The sequence below is a fragment of the Esox lucius genome, chromosome 15, assembly GCF_011004845.1.
Source record: "Esox lucius isolate fEsoLuc1 chromosome 15, fEsoLuc1.pri, whole genome shotgun sequence".
Classification (NCBI taxonomy): Eukaryota; Metazoa; Chordata; class Actinopteri; order Esociformes; family Esocidae; genus Esox; species Esox lucius.
In genome coordinates this window covers 21,333,884-21,353,366 of record NC_047583.1, presented here as the reverse complement: position 1 = coordinate 21,353,366, position 19,483 = coordinate 21,333,884, and the positions used below count along the sequence as shown (strand labels likewise).

At 41.6% G+C, this 19,483-nt stretch overlaps 1 protein-coding gene across 5 annotated transcripts in view; it reads left to right on the top strand.

The window, feature by feature from the left end:
* Positions 1-8,927: 8,927 nt before the first annotated feature.
* The window catches only part of plekhh1 (pleckstrin homology domain containing, family H (with MyTH4 domain) member 1), a 34,464-nt gene continuing 23,908 nt past the window's right edge, over positions 8,928-19,483 (top strand). For all 5 annotated transcript variants that reach the window (XM_034297481.1, XM_010898611.4, XM_010898610.4 and 2 more), the window contains exons 1-2: positions 8,928-9,209; positions 16,881-17,095. In XM_034297481.1, coding sequence (XP_034153372.1) covers positions 16,943-17,095 — 153 coding nt within the window. In that variant the 5' untranslated portion in view covers positions 8,928-9,209; positions 16,881-16,942. The remainder of the gene's footprint in view (positions 9,210-16,880; positions 17,096-19,483) is intronic.

Sequence of the window (19,483 nt, the reverse complement as noted above, 5' to 3'; positions counted from 1 at the left end):
ACTTGTCATCACCGAAGGAACCAGGAATTTTGCTCTCTACTAGAGAATTCTGAAGAATGGAGAACATCCCTGATCTAAAGCTGAAGTCTGATTGGGTTATGCAGCAGGACAGTGATCCTAAATACAAGAGGAAGTTCACCTTAGAATGTCTCAAAAGGAAAAAAATGAAGGTTTTGGAAGTGGCCTAGTCAAAGTCCTGACTTGAACCCCATCAATTTGCTGTGGCAAGACCGTAAACGAGCAGTTCATTCTCAAGAACCCTCCAATGTCGCTGAATTACAGCAACTCTGCAAATAGTGGGCCAAGATTCCTCCATAGCTATGTGACTGAAATCCATTTATAGGAAGCCTTTGGTTGCAGTTGTTGTTGCTAAGGGTGGCACATGCTGTTATTAAGTTCAGGGGGCAAACACTTTTTCACACAGAGCAAATTGGTGTTGGATAACTGTTTTCCTTAAATGAAAACAATTACAATTTCAACAGCATATTTTGGGTTTACTTCAGTTCTCTTTGTCTTTTATTACATTTTGAATGCAGTTCTGAAACCATTCAGTTTGACAAATATGAAATAATATATGTTATTAGAAAGTCAGCAAATACTTCTTCATAGCAAGGTATATATAAAGTAATTTAAAGGGATACTGTATATATTTGGGATTTGATATTTATCTAGAATCATCTGAACAATAGTGGATATAATTTGTATGTCTCTGCATCCAGTATCAAAAAGGATGTATTTTTCTGAACCAACACTAATTAGCATAAAACACTAATTAGCATAATAACTGAAAGTTACGTGGTGGTGGCTGTTGTGCTAATCCCCTATGTTTCCAGTCATTGCACTGGCTAACGCTGGTTTGCAATTGCACTTGAGCTAATTTCCTTCAAACTTCAGATATAGACATAAAAATGGTATTCATTAGTTCATTTCACCCTGGGAAAGTAGTGAAAGGGGTCCATTGCCAAAATTCTGAAATATTCCTTTTAAGCACAGTAAGTATCTGCATGAATTTAGTTCATTTGGATGATTGTATGTGAATTGAAGTGGCATCACACTTTAAACAGCAAAGACCTTCAGAGCTGATGCTATGGTACCCCACTACTTTAACAGTCCCACTGTACGTTGCCTGTCTGTCTGTCAGTATGTTTGGGGCTTTGTAACATCCTCCAGTGAACGTGGCTAGTTTCACAGGTCCAGGCAGAATGGAAAACGCTACTCAACAATTGTGGCCAGTGGTCCCTGGATCACCAATAGATGGTTGAGGTTGACGTAAACGTGCACACACGTACACACGTACACACACACACACGTACACACACACACACACACGTACACACACACACAGGAACTGAGGCCAGACCCGCGGTGTAAACGTGATTGCTGCATGGGGATCTTATGGTCAGTCGTCCTCACATAGAGAGTCCACAAGATGAGGGCATGCATTGTACATTAGATATTCACTGTACTGTAATCATCAAGAACGCCAGGAACAACGCCAAGTGGACTCACACAAACAAACACACAAACACACATCCGCACGCACACAAACTGTTTAAAATACAGGCTCTCCTGAAATGAGTGTTTGAGTGAAGTGCAATAGATAAACAGCCATCAATCCTTCAGCCCAGTGATTTAAAGATCACTGTCTAGCCACACTCACACCGTCTGCATTCAAAGCCACTGCCACACGCACGCACACACACACACACATATACACGCACACACACACACACGCACACACTTACACACACACATACATACACACACATCTGCATCAAAACCACTGCCACCATGTGCTGGCTTATATCTCTCTCATACTCACCAGACCATGAAGAACTTTCCAGGCTGGTGGAAAGATGAGTAGATGTTGAAAATATGAACACAGCCAACCAAACCACTCACCATTATAGCCTTGTTACAAATGGGCAATATTCAATCATGAGTTGTGGATTGTGTGTAATGTGTGTGATATTGTGGTGTGGGTCTTGTGTAATATGGATCAAACAGGACGGGACAAGAAATATTAAATCACAGGATGTGAATATTGAATATGGAATATATGTTATATATAAATATTACATTGTGTGTGGTAGAAAGTGTACGATGAGAACGGGTGTTGTTGTCTTGTTTCCCATGCAGTGCCGTCATCCACGGTAGAGTTAACTGGTCTTCAGCCATAGGTGTGGGCTTTGTCAGCTCCAGCGCAACACCACATCCAAACAGACCACCCAAAGAGTTACAAGGAAAAGAAGAGGGAGGGGGGCAGAGCTGAACAGAAGGAGAAGAAGTAAACTAATGGCCTTGTTTTACTGTAGGAAATATGTTCTAAAAAGTGTTTCTTCCCCCTGTAAAACTCTTGAATATTGTCTGTTTATTCACTAAATGAAGCTGTTCTCTTCCTCTGCTTCAGTTGTTCTTTGTTTTTATCTCTGCTTTTGTCTCTTTCTCTCTCTCCTTTCTGTTCCTTTCTCATCTTTAGCTGTGTCATCCACTGTCATTCTATCATTAAAATGGGATTTGGTTTCTTTTCATAGTGAGTTTCCATTATGTTCTTGGTCTATGGTTCCAGGGAACAGCTCACATCACACCAGAGGAGGGAAAAACAGACCTATGCCTTGGCCTAACTAACAACAGCTCCCCAGACCACAAACAACTAGACCTCACATGAAATGGTGACATAGAAGAACCAGTGTAGTATCGACACGTTGAGACAAGGTTAGGGGCTGTGAAGTAATCAATCATAATCTTTCTGTGTTTTGTAATGGGTGTCATAGCCACTTCTGGCCTACAGCTGGTTCTGCCTCGAAGTGTGAAGGGATTACAGGTCCTGCTTCAGTCCTGCTTCAGTCATTGCTGGGCAGAAAGTGGTTGAATCAACTTTGTTTGAGATATACAAAGACAGGGGGTGAGAGGAAGAAAAATACTGCAAGATGGTTGAGAGGGACATACAGAATGGGAGAGATGGTTGAGACCGACAGACAGAATGAGAAAGATGGTTGAGACCGACAGACAGAATGAGAGAGATGGTTGAGACCGACAGACAGAATTAGAAAGATGGTTGAGAGAAAAAGACTGACAAGCTTGTGTATGGATGCTGGGAAGAGTAAGCAGTGTTTGGACTAGCAGAACGGAGAGCGCAGGAGTTGAAAACAGTACAGTTACACAGGACAGAACACAGCAGCACGAACATTACACAGTATGATTACATAGCAGTTACAGACAGGACAGTACATACAGTACATTACAGATACAGTATGGTAAAATAACATTCAGATAGTGCAGTAATTACAGAACTTTACAGTTACATAACACTTACAGACAGGTTTTGGTAGGTTACTTTTTAAATGTAATCCATTACAGTTACAAGTTACCTGTCCACATTTGTAATCAGTAACTTAACATTTTGATTACTCAAACTCAGTAACGTAATCCGATGACTTTGAATTAAACAGGGCTGCATGATTTATTGTTTCAGCATAGACATCGCGATGTACGCATCCGCAATAGTCACATGGCAGACCGTGTGATTTAGTAAGGTAAACATATATCAGTCTACAATATATATTGTTTTTCAAATGGAAGACTAGCATTACATATGTCTGATATAAGGTAATTTACTCTGATTTATGGGTTACAGGATACACAGTTTATTTTTATTATTATTATTTTAAACACTGTTCGTTGCTGCACAGTTGACATGCAGGCTCTGCTTGCGCGTGACGAAATGATGAGCGAGGAACAGGCAACATTTTTTGAATTTGGTTGCAAAAAGAAATGCATCGTCAATTACATGGAAATATTTCGGCTACAGACAGGATGATGTTGACCAAAAACAGGTACTTTGTCGAGAGTGCCTTGCAATTGTTGCCACAACATGACCAATTTGTTAGATCATTTAAGCACCACAAATCTTACCACAAATCTCACCACAAAGCTTTGTATGACGAGTGCAAAGCATCTCAATGCCGTCCAAAGCAAAAATCTATTTCGGATGCATTTGCCAGTATTACACCATACGAGAAAGGTTCCAAACGACAGAGAGAAATCACAGATTCAATAACATTTCACGTCGCCAAAGACATGGTACCAATTTACACAGTCACCAAAGAGGGTTTTAAAAACATGAACCGTTTGCTTGACAAGCGGTATGTATTGTAATGCCATCACGCAACTATTTTTCTCAAGTTGCCATCCCAGAGCTGTATGAGAAATGCAAGCCACAAGTTAAAAAAGAGCTGTCACAAGTGGAATATTATACAGCAACAACATACTTTTGGTCCAGCCGGACAACGGAGCCTTACATAAGTCTGACCGTACACTTTATTAATGAGGACTTCCACCTGAAAAGTCGTTGTTTGCAAGCTACATTTTCCCAGAGGATCATACACGTGAGAACATTGAAACAGGGATGAGAGAAGCTTTAGCTGACTGGGGCCTAGATGAAAGTCGTCTAGTCTGTATAACAACAGACAATGCCGCGAACATGGTGAAGGCCACAGACCGCATCTTGCAGTTGGTAAGTTATGCCCAATTGCGCATTCTATTTTACTACTGTTGCTATTGCTATACTATTACTGTTACATATTGTTACCTAGCAACCTGTTCTAAAATGTAAAAATGTTCATGAGTTTCATACATTTTAATTGTAGAGGATGGGGCTGGGGAAGACTGAAGGATATACACTGTCAGGTTGATAGCCTCTTTCTAAAGACATCCTGTATTTTTTCATATCGCAATATATATCGCTGAAAAACTAAATATCGCAATGTCAGTTATTTCCAATATCATGCAACCCTACTTTTAGATTACTTAAATTTTAAGAGGCATTAGAAAACAAACAGGAATAGCCTATAACCAAATTAACACATTTTAAGGGGTTAATCAATGTTAGAGTTTAATTAGCTGGCCAAAAACGGAATTTGCATACATTTTGGTACACTAAATCTGCAGTAGTTTGCTCCACAACAACAAATGTTGTCAAAACGTTGCAAATGCCCCAGGCACGCAAATGCATGTTTGCAATCTTGAACACCCGCACATACAGGTGCTGGTCATGAAATTAGAATATCATCAAAAAGTTGATTTATTTCAGTAATTCCATTCAAAAAGTGAAACTTGTATATTATATTCATTCATTACACACAGACTGGTATATTTCAAATGTTTATTTCTTTTAATTGTGATGATTATAACTGACAACTAACGAAAATCCCAAATTCAGTATCTCAGAAAATGTGAATATTACTTAAGACCAATACAAAAAAGGATCTTTTGAAATGTTGGCCAACTGAAAAGTATGAACATGAAAAGTATGAGCATGTACAGCACACAATACTTAGTTGGGGATCCTTTTGCCTGCATTACTGCAGCAATGCGGCGTGGCATGGAGTCGATCAGTCTGTAGCACTGCTCAGGTGTTATGAGAGCCCAGGTTGCTCTGATAGTGGCCTTCAGCTCTTCTGCATTGTTGGGTTTGGATTTTCTATAGGGTTAAGGTCAGGCGAGTTTGCTGGCCAATTAAGAACAGGGATACCATGGTCCTTAAACCAGGTACTGGTAGCTTTGGCACTGTGTGCAGGTGCCAATTCCTGTTGGAAAATGAAATCTGCATCTCCGTAAAGTTGGTCAGCAGCAGGAAGCATGAAGTTCTCTAAAACTTCCTGGTAGACGGCTGCATTGACCTTGGACCTCAGAAAACACAGTGGACCAACACCAGCAGATGACATGGCACCCCAAACCATCACTGACTGTGGAAACTTTACACTGGACTTCAAGCAACGTGGATTCTGTGCCTCTCCTCTCTTCCTCCAGACTCTGGGACCTTGATTTCCAAAGGAAATCCAACATTTACTTTCATCAGAGAACATAACTCAGCAGCAGTCCAGAAGAAGTGCGTCTTGTTCAAGAGTGGCTTGACACAAGGAATGCGACTGCTGAAACCCATGTCTTGCATATGTCTGTGCGTGGTGGTTCTTGAAGCACTGACTCCAGCTGCAGTCCACTCTTTGTGAATCTCCCCCACATTTTTCAATGGGTTTTGTTTCACAATCCTCTCCAGGGTGTGGTTATCCCTATTGCTTGTAGACTTTTTTCTACCACATTATTTCCTTCCTTTCGCCTCTCTATTAATGTGCTTGGACACAGAGCTCTGCCAGCCTCTTTAGCTATGACCTTTTGTGTCTTGCCCTCCTTGTGCAAGGTGTCAATGGTCGTCTTTTGGAGAGCTGTCAAGTCAGCAGTCTTCCCCATAATTGTGTTGCCTACAGAACTAGACTGAAAGACAATTTAAAGGCCTTTGCAGGTGTTTTGGGTTAATTAGTGTGGCACCAGGTGTATTCAATATTGAACCTTTTCACAATATTCTAATTTTCTGAGATACTGAATTTGGGGTTTTCATTAGTTGTCAGTTATAATCATCAAAATTAAAAGAAATAAACACTTGAAATATATCAGTCTGTGTGGAACAAATGTATACATTATACAAGTTTCACCTTTTTAATGGAATTACTGAAATAAATCAACTTTTTGATTATATTCTAATTTTATGACCAGCACCTGTACATTTTACAGCATGAACTTAACCTGTGATTATTAGGGCCACCAGCGATGGATTTTCAAAACGCAACTGAAACCACAATTTTCTGAGATGCAAAGCAAAAGCAGGATCACTAGGCCTACCTGTATGGACGGAGTTGAGGTGGCTGCATCAAATGCAAATCATCATAATTTGGCAAAGTGGATGATGATTTGCAAATGTCGTGATAAATTCCTTATAATGTTTTATTTTGAATGTTACAGCTATCAAACAAATAGAAACTCTTCCAGGCTGTTTGTTCGGTGCGTTTGACAAATAGACCTTGAAACTTCAAAAATATATAACACCAGGTAGGCCTATCGCCTGTCATTGTTCTGAGAAAGATGTATCGAGTGGATAACTAAATCACATTTTATATGCTTAATTAGCGCTTCGTCGGTCACTAATCTGGTTATGCGCTCCCACCTTTGTGCATGATGATCACACCCAACAACTGAGGTGCGCGATTGTTATTTTGGTTCAAATAACGATGTTTTTAAAACATTACATAAAAATATCAAACATGCAACATGTCATATTTATTTCGCGCAAATATACTTTTTCGAATTGAAGCAATCCAAAAGTAATATCTTTTTTCAAAAGTATCTGTAATCACATTACAATATTTTAGTTGGTGTTAACGTAAATTATTAGAGTTACTGTTTTTTGTAATCCGTTACTCCCCAACTCTGCTTACAGATAGTACTTTTATGAATAGCCCTGGATCTTTTATGAATAGCCCTGGATCTCAAATTAACCCTGAATGTATTGTGATCCTAGGGACGCCTCTGCATTACAGGTAGAGCACCGTCACGTAGCAGATCCAGATAGTACAGTAGGTACAGTATAGTTACAAGCGGCTCGGTAGATACAGTACATTACAGTTAAATGTACTGTATCTAGTGTTAGTACAGTAGATACAGTACATTACAGTTACAGTATACACTACCGTTCAAATGATTGGGGTCACTTAGAAATGTCCTTGTTTTTAAAAGAAAAGCACCTTTTTTGTCCATTAAAAAAACATCAAATATTATCAGAAATACAGTGTAGACATTGTTAATGTTGTAAATAACTATTGTAACTGGAAACAGCTGATTTCTAATGGAATATCCAAATAGGTGTACAGAGGCCCATTATCAGCAACCATCACTCCTGTGTTGCATTGGCACGTTGTGTTTGCTAATCCAAGTTAATCATTTTAAAAGGCTGATAAATCATTAGAAATCCCTTTTGTGATTATGTTAGCACTGCTGAAAACTGTTGTGCTGATTGAAGAAGCAATCAAAATGTCCTTTATATAACATAAATAACAGTTACAGACAGTACATCAGATATAGTACAGTACGGTACATTAGCTCTGCAACACAAGGACTCCATGTACCTGATAGATCAAAGTATTCGCTTGTACTGTATGTCATGTGTTTCTAGCTACAGCAGAGTGCAGCTGGGAATGACCTCATCACTCTTTACTGTAGGACGTAAACCTATAAAACATCAGACTTTTCGGTGTGGGGGGTGTGCGTGTTTGCATGTGTGTGTGTGTCTTCCTGTTTTTTACTGGTCTATTAGAATTGTGCAGCTTCTGGCATTTGTGTATTCCACCTCTGACACCAAAACCGTTAATGATTTATTTGAATGTGTCACACACAAAATGCAACACTCAGACACATTGCAGTTGAAATATTGCCTGGTCCCAGAGGACTGTATGTGCCGTACATCCTACCTAAAATGAAAACAAATTCAGATGAAGAAACCAAGCCAGCATTATTTTGAGCTAGCATTACTTTTTACACTGATGTAAACTTGGGTATCTTACTGGTAATACAACTTTTCAACATTGCTCATGGGACTGCATTTTGTTATAAATAATTGAGTATCTCAATTCTGATATTTCTGAGACCACTGACACAGCGTAGATCTAGGAGTATAATGGTTGCTGAGTTAGAATGTCCTAGCGTTTAGGTGGTAGAAAATCTAGTCTGAAACCAGCCTAATTATCCCCTCACAAAACTTTTACAGCCGGGCAAATTATTCATTAATGGTCTCACACACTGCTTTCCAGTATAGGTTTAGAGAGAGAGCAAATTGCTTCTGAATAAATACAATAACGCATAGAAAATAAATGTTTACAATAGAGAATTAAGATATTATTTAGTACAGGCTAAACATAGGCTGTACTTATATCAAGTAAAATATGATTATGTGAAATATTTCGTTAATATAAGTTGTTTATTCTCATTTTGTGTTTATACTATAGACTAGTAATAAACAACTATCCATTCTATTTGACCTCTGATGTAATATCCTGTGTGGGTCCTTACCATAGTTCCGACACAAGGGGGCTTGACTCCCTGCGAAATCTGATCCTACTTTTGGTCCTTTAAAGGCATAATGGATGAACCTGGACTGGAGATCCACAGCGCGGTGGCACTGTCCCCTGAACTCTCTTTCAGAAGAGACAAGGCCAACCGCAGCAGTAGCGGACAGTACTTCAGCATGAAACGTTGAACGAAGTGGAACAGTTGGGATTGTTGGAAAGTGAATGAGAATAGCTGCGTGGAGTCGTGATGTGATTTACCGGGGAACGTTTACTACGCGAGGAAAGAGAAAAAGCCGACTACAAAGTCACAAGGTAAGAGGTATTTGAAAGAGTTCCGCTATAAGCAGGAACGCAGATGTATTTTTTCTTTTCCGATTGTAGGCTATAGTCTAGTTTTCTGCTTTCAACCATCACATGAATCACGAGTCTGCTGTTAGTTTTATAATCGTATAAAAAAGAAATGCAATACGAATTCAGTGTTGCAAGCGTTTAGAATTTAGACAAATTGGAGATATTCCGTAGACGTTTTCAATTATGTTTCTAGTCCACCTGTGCATTGTGACCATTTTTGGACAATAAACCAGCAAAAATGAATAATGCAACACCAGATGTGGGTGCGATTTTGACCTCTTCATCTTGCCATGCCATGTCAGCTGAATCAGGGCTGTTATTTGCCTTGGATCTCAAAAGTAGAGTGTTTAGTTTAGGGGGAATTGTTTCAGTTGTGATTTGTGTTAGAATTGGGGTTAATGTTAGGCAGGGGGCTAGATTGTGTATAGGTATAATTCTATGTAATTTGGGTTAGGTTTAGGCTAGGATTAAGGTTAGGTTTAATGTAAGGTTTAGGGTTAGTAAAAGTAGAATTTTTTAGGGTAGTCAGTTGTCCCCATGTAGATAGTTAAGTTTGTGTGTGTGTGTGTGTGTGTGGAGTGCAGGCATCCATATTTTGTGTGTATGCCAGCTTGCCAGCTGGCCAACCGTCTGAATCACATTTGCATCTATAGTAATGTTGATAAAAACATACTAAAACAGACCACTACCACCAGGGCAGAGGTCTATCATATTTATTCTGTATTGCCACTTCTGTAGCTACTAAATGCCTTCTGTTGAGCGTTGGGAATTCAGCTGTGGCAAACAGCACTATTGATGTGGGGTCCGTGGAGAGTACAGTAGCATCTAAGTTGTAAATCATAGGTCTTAGTTATGACAGGCCTAATAAACCACGATGGCATTTGATATCTGACCTGTTTTTTTTCCCAAAATGCTTTTGAACACACATTGAACTAGGTGGGCTACAGCCCATGCAGGACAAGCACTAATTCGGTCCCATTCAGCACCCAACAGCTCATGTTGAGGTTGTCATGGCATGTGCTCCTGTATGTCTCTACTTTACTGTCCAGTGAATTAAGCATTATTTGTACTAATTTTTTTTCTACAACACCAAACTGTATTGCCTTTGTGTGTGTGTGTTCTTGTGTGTTTGTGTGCCTTTGTGAGCGTGCTCATGCATTTGTGTGTTTGTGGATGTGTTTTTGTGTTTGTGTAGCGATGAGAGAGGACAGCGCAGGAGGTGATGTTTACACCTCAGCACAGAGGAATGTTCTGGTCTGTATTTACAGCAGAGAAGAGTGTGGTCAGTTTACAGAGAACCTGTTATTAGAGGACCAGGCTTGCACACTTAGCTTCCTACAGCGGTAGGGGGAGAGGAAGAGGAAGGAGAGAAGAGGCGGTAGGGGAGGACAATTAGACACAGGAGAGGAAGACACATATAAAGGGCTCCTACTGACTCTAACAGAAGCCCTTGGTCATGCTAACCTTTAAATACATAGCTGAAACACACTGTTGAGTTTTGTGTGTAACAAAGGGTATTTCTTAAACACCAAAAGACACCTAAACAAAGTTTACATGACAGAGGTGTTACTCCAGGTGTAACCTACAGTGGATATAAAAAGTCTAAACACCCCTGTTAAAATGCCAGGTTTTGGTGATGTAAAAGAATGAGACAAAGATAAATCATGTCAGAAATGTTTCCACTCTTAATTTGACCTATAATGTGAACAATTCATTTGAAAAACAAACTCAAATCTTCGAGGGGGAAAAATGAAAAATAAAAACCTTACAATAACCTGATTTCATAAGTTGGCACACCCTCTCATAACTTGGGATGTGGCTGTGTAACCAATCACATTCACACTCATGTTAAGTAGAAGTCATTACATACCTGCCATCATTTAAAGTGACTCTGATTAATCACAAATACAGGTCAGTGGTTCTAGTAGGATTTTCCTGACATTTTCTTAGTTGCATCTCAGAGCAAAAGCCACTGTCTGCAGAGAGCTTCCAAAGCATCAGAGGGGTCTCATTGTTGAAAGATATGTCAGGAGAAGGGTACAAAATAATTTCCAAAGCATTAGATATACCATGAAACATAGTGAAGACAGTCATCATCAAGTGGAGAAAATATGGCACAACAGAGACATTACCAAGAACTGGATGTCCCTCCAAAATTGATGAAAAGACAAGAAGATAACTGGTCAGGGAGGCTTCCAAGATGCCTACAGCAACATTATAGGAACTGCAGGAATTTCTGTCAAGTACTGGCTGTGTGCTACATGTGACAACAATCTCCCGTATGTTTCATATGAATGGGCTATGGGGTAGGGTGGCAAGACGGAAGCCTTTTCCTACAAAGAAAAGTTTGCAAAAACAAACATCAATTGCCCCAAAAGCATGTGGGAACATGTTTTATGGTCTGATGAAACCAAGGTTGAACTTTTTGGCCATAATTGCAAAAGGTATGTTTGGCGCAAAAACAACACTGCACATCACCCATAGAACACCATACCCACAGGTGGTGGCAGCATCATGCTTTGGGGCTGTTTTTCTGAAGCTGGAACTTGGGCCTTATTCATGGTGGAGGGAATTATGAACAGTTCCAAATACCAGGCAGTTTTGGCACAGGACCTTCAGGCGTCCGTTAGAAAGCTGAAGATAAAGAGGAAGTTCACCTTTCAGCACTACAACAACCCAAAGCACACATCCAAATCCACAAAAGCATGGCTTCACCAGAAGAAGATTCATGTTTTGGAATGGCCCAGCCAGAGCCCAGACCTGAATCCAATTGAACATCTGTGGGGTGATCTGAAGAGGGCTGTGCACAGGAGATGTCCTCGCAATCTGACGGATTTGGAGCGCTTTTGCAAAGCAGTGTGGGCAAATATTGCAACGTCCAGATATGCCATGCTAATAGACTCCTACCCAAAAAGACTGAGTGCTGTAATAAAATCAAAAGGTGCTTCAACAAAGTATAAGTTTAAGGGTGTGCACACTTATGCAACCAGGTTATTGTGAGTTTTATTTTTATAAATTTTTTTCCCTCAAAGATTTCAGTTTGTTTTTCAATTGAATTGTTCACGTTATAAGTCACATTAAAGGTGGAAAAAGTTCTGACATGATTTATCTTTGTCTACTTCTTTTACATCACAAGAACCTGGCATTTTAATTGGGTTGTGTAGACCTTTTATATCCACTGTACATAGTTATGTACCAGGAAGCTATTTATTTTCATGCTAGTAAGTACATAAGGAAGCTATTTGTCATTGAGATACAAGTGTTAAGTGCACTTAACAAAGTCATGACACCTATTATAAAACAGTGTTTTCTGTCTCAATATATATCTTTAGATAGACTGTATATTCATAAAGGCATATACTCATCTGTAAATCGGCTTCTACACTGTGACAGGCGGGAGGGGGTCTGTTCTTGATAAAATAACCTAGAACCCCCCCACACACACCTTTCCTCCTTGAGATTGAGGAACTGGATGAAACATTTAAATACCTTGGAACCATCATCTCCCACCATTTTAAGTGGGAGGACAACATCACAGAAAGGAGGTGCTGCAGAGGATGTACAACAGCAGCTGAAAGAAAAAAGAAAAATTTCTCAGTCAATCCTGACCATCACTCTCTGGTTTAGGTCTGCGGCTGCCCGCTGCAGGGTTAACATTCATCCCATTGGAAGATATACAGAAACGGTCATTAACTGCCACCCACGGTTTAAAAAACTGTCCTAAGGCAGGCGAGCAATACAGGTCCATCACAACTATAAAATACCACCAGTGTACATCCCTGCGCTGTGGTCCTCAGTTACTGATACTGTATGAATGTGTACATCAGCTGTAAGTCTTTGTATGTACTCATTGTGCATATTGCATAAACACCTCAATCATGTGGCTACCACTTGATATATAAAGCATGCAGACGTGGTTAGGAGGTTTAATTGTCTGACTAAACATTAGAATGGGGATGCTGGGTCTAAGTGACTTTGACCGTGGTTTGATTGTTGGTGCCAGACGTGGTGGTTCCATAATTTCAAAATCTACTGACCGCCTGGGGTTTTCACGTGTTTCTCGAGTTTACAGAGAATGGTGCGATAAAAAAAAAAGCAGCGCTTCTGTTGGTGAAAACACTTTGTTAATGAGTGAGGTCAGAGGAAAATGACTCGTTAAGGCTGGCAAAGGCCACAAATACTCAAATAACCACTCTTTTCAATAGTGGTGCGGAGAGGGCATCTCTGAACAAAAAAGGAATGGAACATTGAAGTGGACGGGGTACAGCGGCAGAAGACCACGCTGGGTTCCTCACATGAGGCTGCAGTGTGTTTTAAATCACCAAAAAGTCCGATTGAAGAATGAAAAAAACATCCCTGGTCTGATGAATCTGGATTTTAGCTGCATCATTCAGTGGGTAGGGTCAGAATTTGGAGTAAACCACATGAATCCATCCTGCCTTGTGTTGAAGGTACAGGCTGGTTGTGTAATGTTGCAGGGAATGTTTTCTTGGCGCGCCTCAGGCCGTTTCAAACCAACTGAGCAGTTTGAACGCCTGAGCGTACCTAAGGATTGTCACTGACCATGTCCATCCCTTTATGGCTTTCAGACTACATGCCTGTCTGTTTTCAAACGCATACTTCCTGCACGATAATGTGCCATCTTACAAAGCAAGCATCATCTCAAGCTGGTTCCACAAACATGGCCATTTGCTCCAGTGCCCTGCACAATCACTCAGTCCAGTAGAGCAACTTCGGTATGAGGTGGAAATATAGTAATATAGTGGCCAACGATGTTTTGGTGTAGATTTGGGTATTCTGCCCTGAATACTGGTTCAACATGTCTAATGGAACCTGTCCTCAACCAGTCCTTGATCATATAGGCCACTCTCTCTTTAATCTGTCTGTTTTTCTCTGTTACATTCTCATTGACCTAAATGTAAAAGCATGGTCTTCTCTGATATGAGTCATTGTGGTTATGTGGGTCTGATATGTGTACTGAGATGATGTCATCCAATCAGTGGTCACTAATCATCTAATCGCTTACATCACCCCAGCTCAAATGTGTGCTCTGCAATATGTGTGTTTCAGAGAGTGGGAGAGAAAGAGAGAGGGGAGACAGAATGCGCGTGTGGATGTGGGTGTCAGTGTTTGTGTATGCGCTCACTAGTGTTGACGAGTTATGGCTGGCTGGGGAGTGTGTGTTTGAAATGGTTGGTGATTGAAGAGGTAGCGGTTGAGTGTACGATCGGCTAGAGAGTTCGCTATACACCAGAGACCTACGCCTACGCCCCCACATCTGCATGCTCACACACACAGTCTTACTCTCACTCCCCTACTCAGCTCCATCAGAGTTTAAGAGGACGGAGACAGTCATGGCTCAGCAATGTTAGACCGGAGGGGCTTTCATTACCTAACTGGACATGGGGAAACCACATTGTCCGACATTTTTAGCCAGTGAGGTAGCATTCAAACACATGTCAACTTTTAGCCAGTGAGGTATCATTCAATCACATGTCAACTTTTAGCCAGTGAGGTATCATTCAATCACATGTCAACTTTTAGCCAGTGAGGTAGCATTCAAAGCACATGTAAACTTTTAGCCAGTGAGGTGGTGTTCATGACATGTCAACTTTTAGCCAATGAGGTAGCATTCATGACATGTCAACTTTTAGCCAGTGAGGTAGCATTCATGACACGTCAACTTTCAGCCAGTGAGGTAGCATTCAAAGCACATGTCAACTTTTAGCCAGTGAGGTAGCATTCAAAGCACATGTCAACTTTTAGCCAGTGAGGTAGCATTCAAAGCACATGTCAACTTTTAGCCAGTGAGGTGGCATTCATGACACCTGTCAACTTTTAGCCAGTGAGATAGCATTCATAACACGTCAATTTTAGCCAGTGAGATAGCATTCATAACATGTCAATTTTAGACAGTGAGATAGCATTCATAACACGTCAATTTTAGCCAGTGAGATAGCATTCATTACACATGCTTGCAGCGGCGTTTCGATCTAAGTATTTCCAGTGAGGGAAGGACCAGTGAGGAAAGGCCTACCAATGGAAGGCCTACCAATGGAAGGTCTAATTGTTACTGGGGGAATTAGCATGGCCGTGAGCCAAATAATTAACAAGCAAATAGTCCAGGGAGCGAAGGCCTAGGTAGAGAATGTCAGAGTGTTCCTGGAGGTATTAGCATGGCCTTGCTGAAGTTGTTTAACCAGCAAATGATTTGTTGACACTCTGTTGTCTTGTATACTGGTAGGACTGGGCAGGACTTAAGTAACACGATGGCTTTGGACTATTTCGGACTAACGTAGCAGAGCCTGCTATGGTTGCCCTGGTCTGGGATAGCCCAAAAACACCAGGCTTTTCTTCATTTGGGCCTATTGTAACAGGGCTGCTGTAGGCTAACTGGGTTTGGGCTGACCTCTTTTCCCTCATGCTCCCTGATTTCTCTATGCCTGGCTGGTTCTCCTAAACCTCAAACTCCAGAGAGAGACGTCCCGAGCTGGTCCAGGATCTGGGCCTTGTGGTTGGAACCTCTAGATGTATGGCTTCTTTAATTAGCCTGCTAGCCGGTGCTAGGCCTGTATTTATAAGCAGGCTAATTGTAGTGAGTAGAAAGAGACATGGCTCAGTTTTAGTCGCTGACTGACTGGTTGTCGGTTTATCTGCCTGGCAGGCAGGCTAACTGTCTATTTAGCTCTCTATCTGCCTGCCGGTCTGTCTGTCTGCTGGGTTGACTGCCAGACTGGATGGATGCCTGTTTTTCCATCCATCCGTCCGGTCTGTCTGTTTACCAAACGTCACAAAGAATCTTTTACATGAAATCAAGACGTTTTGCTAGGACTACGATAATCATCCCCTGCTTCCCCCTGAATACATGCTTTTTAATCTCTGATCCTGTTATCTGAGGTAACAGAAACCCAGGTGCCAAGGCTCCCACATTCAGAGTCCTCCCTATTCACTCGCTGTCAAACATTCTTTGCTAGGCTGGCTCACAGAAGCACAGCCCCCCCTCCAGCCTCCATATCCGTGATGGGACTGTCATGCAGAAAGACAATGTTGTGCCAGCCTGGATCCTGTTTCACTCCTGCCCGGTAATTAAGAAGGGATTGCCTGGCCTGGCTGAGCTGAGGAGAGCTGGACTGGGGGCCATGCTAGGCCAGGAATCGGCAGCACATACAGACATTGGTGGGGACTGACCCTTGGGGGGTGTAACTGAGTTAGTAGGTATGCTTTTCTGCATTAGTTCAGAGAAAAAGACCTTGGCGTACTGTTTGTGTACAAACCAGGAGACGTTTAGAGGTTCAAAAGGAAGCTTTTATTGAGCCTTGTCATCGCAAAGTCATCACAGAGTGTTTGCTTTTCCCCCGTTGCCCCTCTGAGTCATGGGAAGTGAACTGAGGATGAGTTGCAAGGTGAAACACAATATCCCCTCCTTAGAGCGGTTTCACTGGAATTCTCTGAGGAAAATAACGTTGGGGAAGTGACGTGTGTATTGTAGCTGCCTGCTGATTCACTACTGTGGCCTCTTGGATGTACTGATGTGGCCAGTGCCTCTTTGTCACTTTTTAATGTGCATTTGTTTTTGTTGTGTTTTAAGCTGGTCAGACTAGTGAGTGTGTTAATCACTTTGTTCTTCTGCAGGTTCTACGTCAGCCTGTCGCTTACCAGTCTACGAAGTCTGTTTATCTGCCGGTTCAGTCAAGATGGCGGATGTCTTGGAGAGTGGCGGCACAGGTGCAAGTTCTGTTGGAGGGGTGGGAAGCGTGGATTGGCAGAAGCGTTGTGTTGCCTTGGAGATGCAGCTGCTGAGGTTCCGTCTGCAGGCAGGGAAGATCCGAGAGCTGCTGGCCGAGAAGGTGAGTGGGGGGTTATGGGTAATGTAGTCATATCTCCAACAAGGTTGCACAACCCTTTTTCTTGAGCTCTACAGTCCAGTTGTGGCTATCTCAATTTAGCTTCTCATTTAGCTGATAATTAGAATCAGATGTGCTACCTTGGGTTTGGATAGAACCTACAGGAGGGTAGTGATCCTGGAGCCTGGTCGGTAACCCTAGTCCAAGGGAAGAGCCTCGGCTAAGAGGCTCTTCCACCACTTGTGGGCCTCAACATCATGTGCCTTTGCTTCTGCCTACGCCTTAAGGAAAAAGCAACATATTGCTTAAATTTAAGGTTCATCGTCACATGACGAAGTACTGGATTCTGTATTCCACCAACAGAGCATGTTTTGACCTGACATTGATTTGATGTGCATGAAAGATTTGTACTGCGTCCAAATGCACAGTTTGTTCGCCATTATACGGCCAGCAGACACACACAGGAAAGGAACCGGCAATACCGCGATCACTGCTTTCTGCGCCGATTTAGTCCTCTGGTTTAGGAACATGATTTTCCTCTTTAGCCAGTTGGCACACTGAAACAAAAAGAGACTACCTGTGAGTGAACAGCTAAAAGCTTCCTCCTCCTCTCCCCCTCCTCCTTTGTGTCCTCCCTGTTCTCCTCCTCAACTCTGTCATGGTGCATTGACCTCTGTGGTGCAACAAACGGTTAACTGTCTTTTCTTTGGCAGACGGCCCTGCATGAAAGCCAGGAAACTACTGACTCGTGTGAATGAGTGCCTGAGTGAAAATACAGGTGTGCGTGTTTGCGTGCGTGCGTGCATTGAAAAAGGCTTTCTCTACCAAAAAATAAAATGTCTCCAGTTTCTTTACAGTTAGTGTTCTGAGAAAGTTCCTTATAAACTGATTCCAGGAACGGTACGGCAACATTTACGAGGGATAGTTCTTAGAATGTTTATTTTACATTAAATAACTTTTCCTTTGACGTCGTCAGAATGTCTTGCTCCCTTTGAAACGTTCTAATAATTTCCAGAGTAACGTTGTTATTAGGCAACCAAATGTCAGCCATATGAAACTAACTTTATTCAGGGACAGCTTCTTGCTTCTTGCTAGTTTTCCCATGTGCAGATTTATAGCACTACTACACTAATAAAACCAATCGTTTTTTTATTGTTTTGGCCGGGAGGACTGTCACGGTAGTTCATTCTAAGTGTCACCCCTTATTCTCCTATGGTGCTGTAGGTCAGTCTGGCGGATGTTTATTGGGAAAACACAGGACCTTAGATAAGACCTGGGCTTCTCCTGGAACCCAGTAGGTTGTTCAGACTTGCGCACACACACACACACACACACACACACACACACACACAGTCTATATACGCTATTACTGTGCCACAGAGACAGGCAAACATCTTTTTTGCATATTAATAAATAGCTATGACTTGTGTATCTGTTTTCGAACGTGTAAGTGGAAACAAGCTGTATCATGTGACACAGGTCAATGGGGTCACCCTGAAAGGAAGTACGTAGAAGGCAAAGGCTACTGTAAATATAAACATGATTTGTTGGGCTAGTTTCTTTGATGCCTAAACTCATCCTCAACTCGATTGGTCCTTTGAAAAGATATTCTGTTAACCCTGAGGCTGAGCAATCTTATCAAGCCCCAATTCTCTTGACCTTAATGAAAAGATTTGTTTTACAGTGCTGGAACAAACACGTGCACTGTACAACCATACAAAGCTTTTTTCTCCAACCAAAAACGCTCTCACTGAGCTTTCTCCCTTTTTATTTCTGCCCCTCTCTCCCACCCCTCTTTCTCTTTGCCCATCTCTCCTTTTGTAACCTTTTACCTCTGGTTTTCCAATTAATCATTGAGCCACAGCTTTTCACTAAACCATCAGTAACAGTAACTTGGGCTCTCACTAACCACCAACAGCCATATCACAAAGTGTTAATGATTATAGCTAGTCCCATCTGGAACTCTGAGGTAGATGGGGGTAGGAATTTAGGGTTACCAATTAGCGTGGTTTTGCGAATTAAGTATTAAGACAGAATAACAAAACCGGCAGTCTAGAAGTGAGATATAACGCGCATAAAGAGTGTATGACAAACTGTCCCGTGCTCCTAACTGCCATGTGTGTTTCGTCCTGTTCACATCGTCAGATTGGGTTGAGGTAGCATTGTATTGAGAGTATGTCAACAGCCCTGTTGTGTATAACGGCCCTATTAGCTGTATCTGGATGAGATGACCCGATCTGTTATCCTGTCTGTCAGTTATGTCTGTCTGCCGCGCACCCTGGATACTATCAGCCCATTCTAGATACTATCAGCCCCTCCTGGAGGGAGCTGTCATCCCATAACTCTACCAAATCTCCACAATAACGCATTTGCTTCCACTCCCTGCTTTCT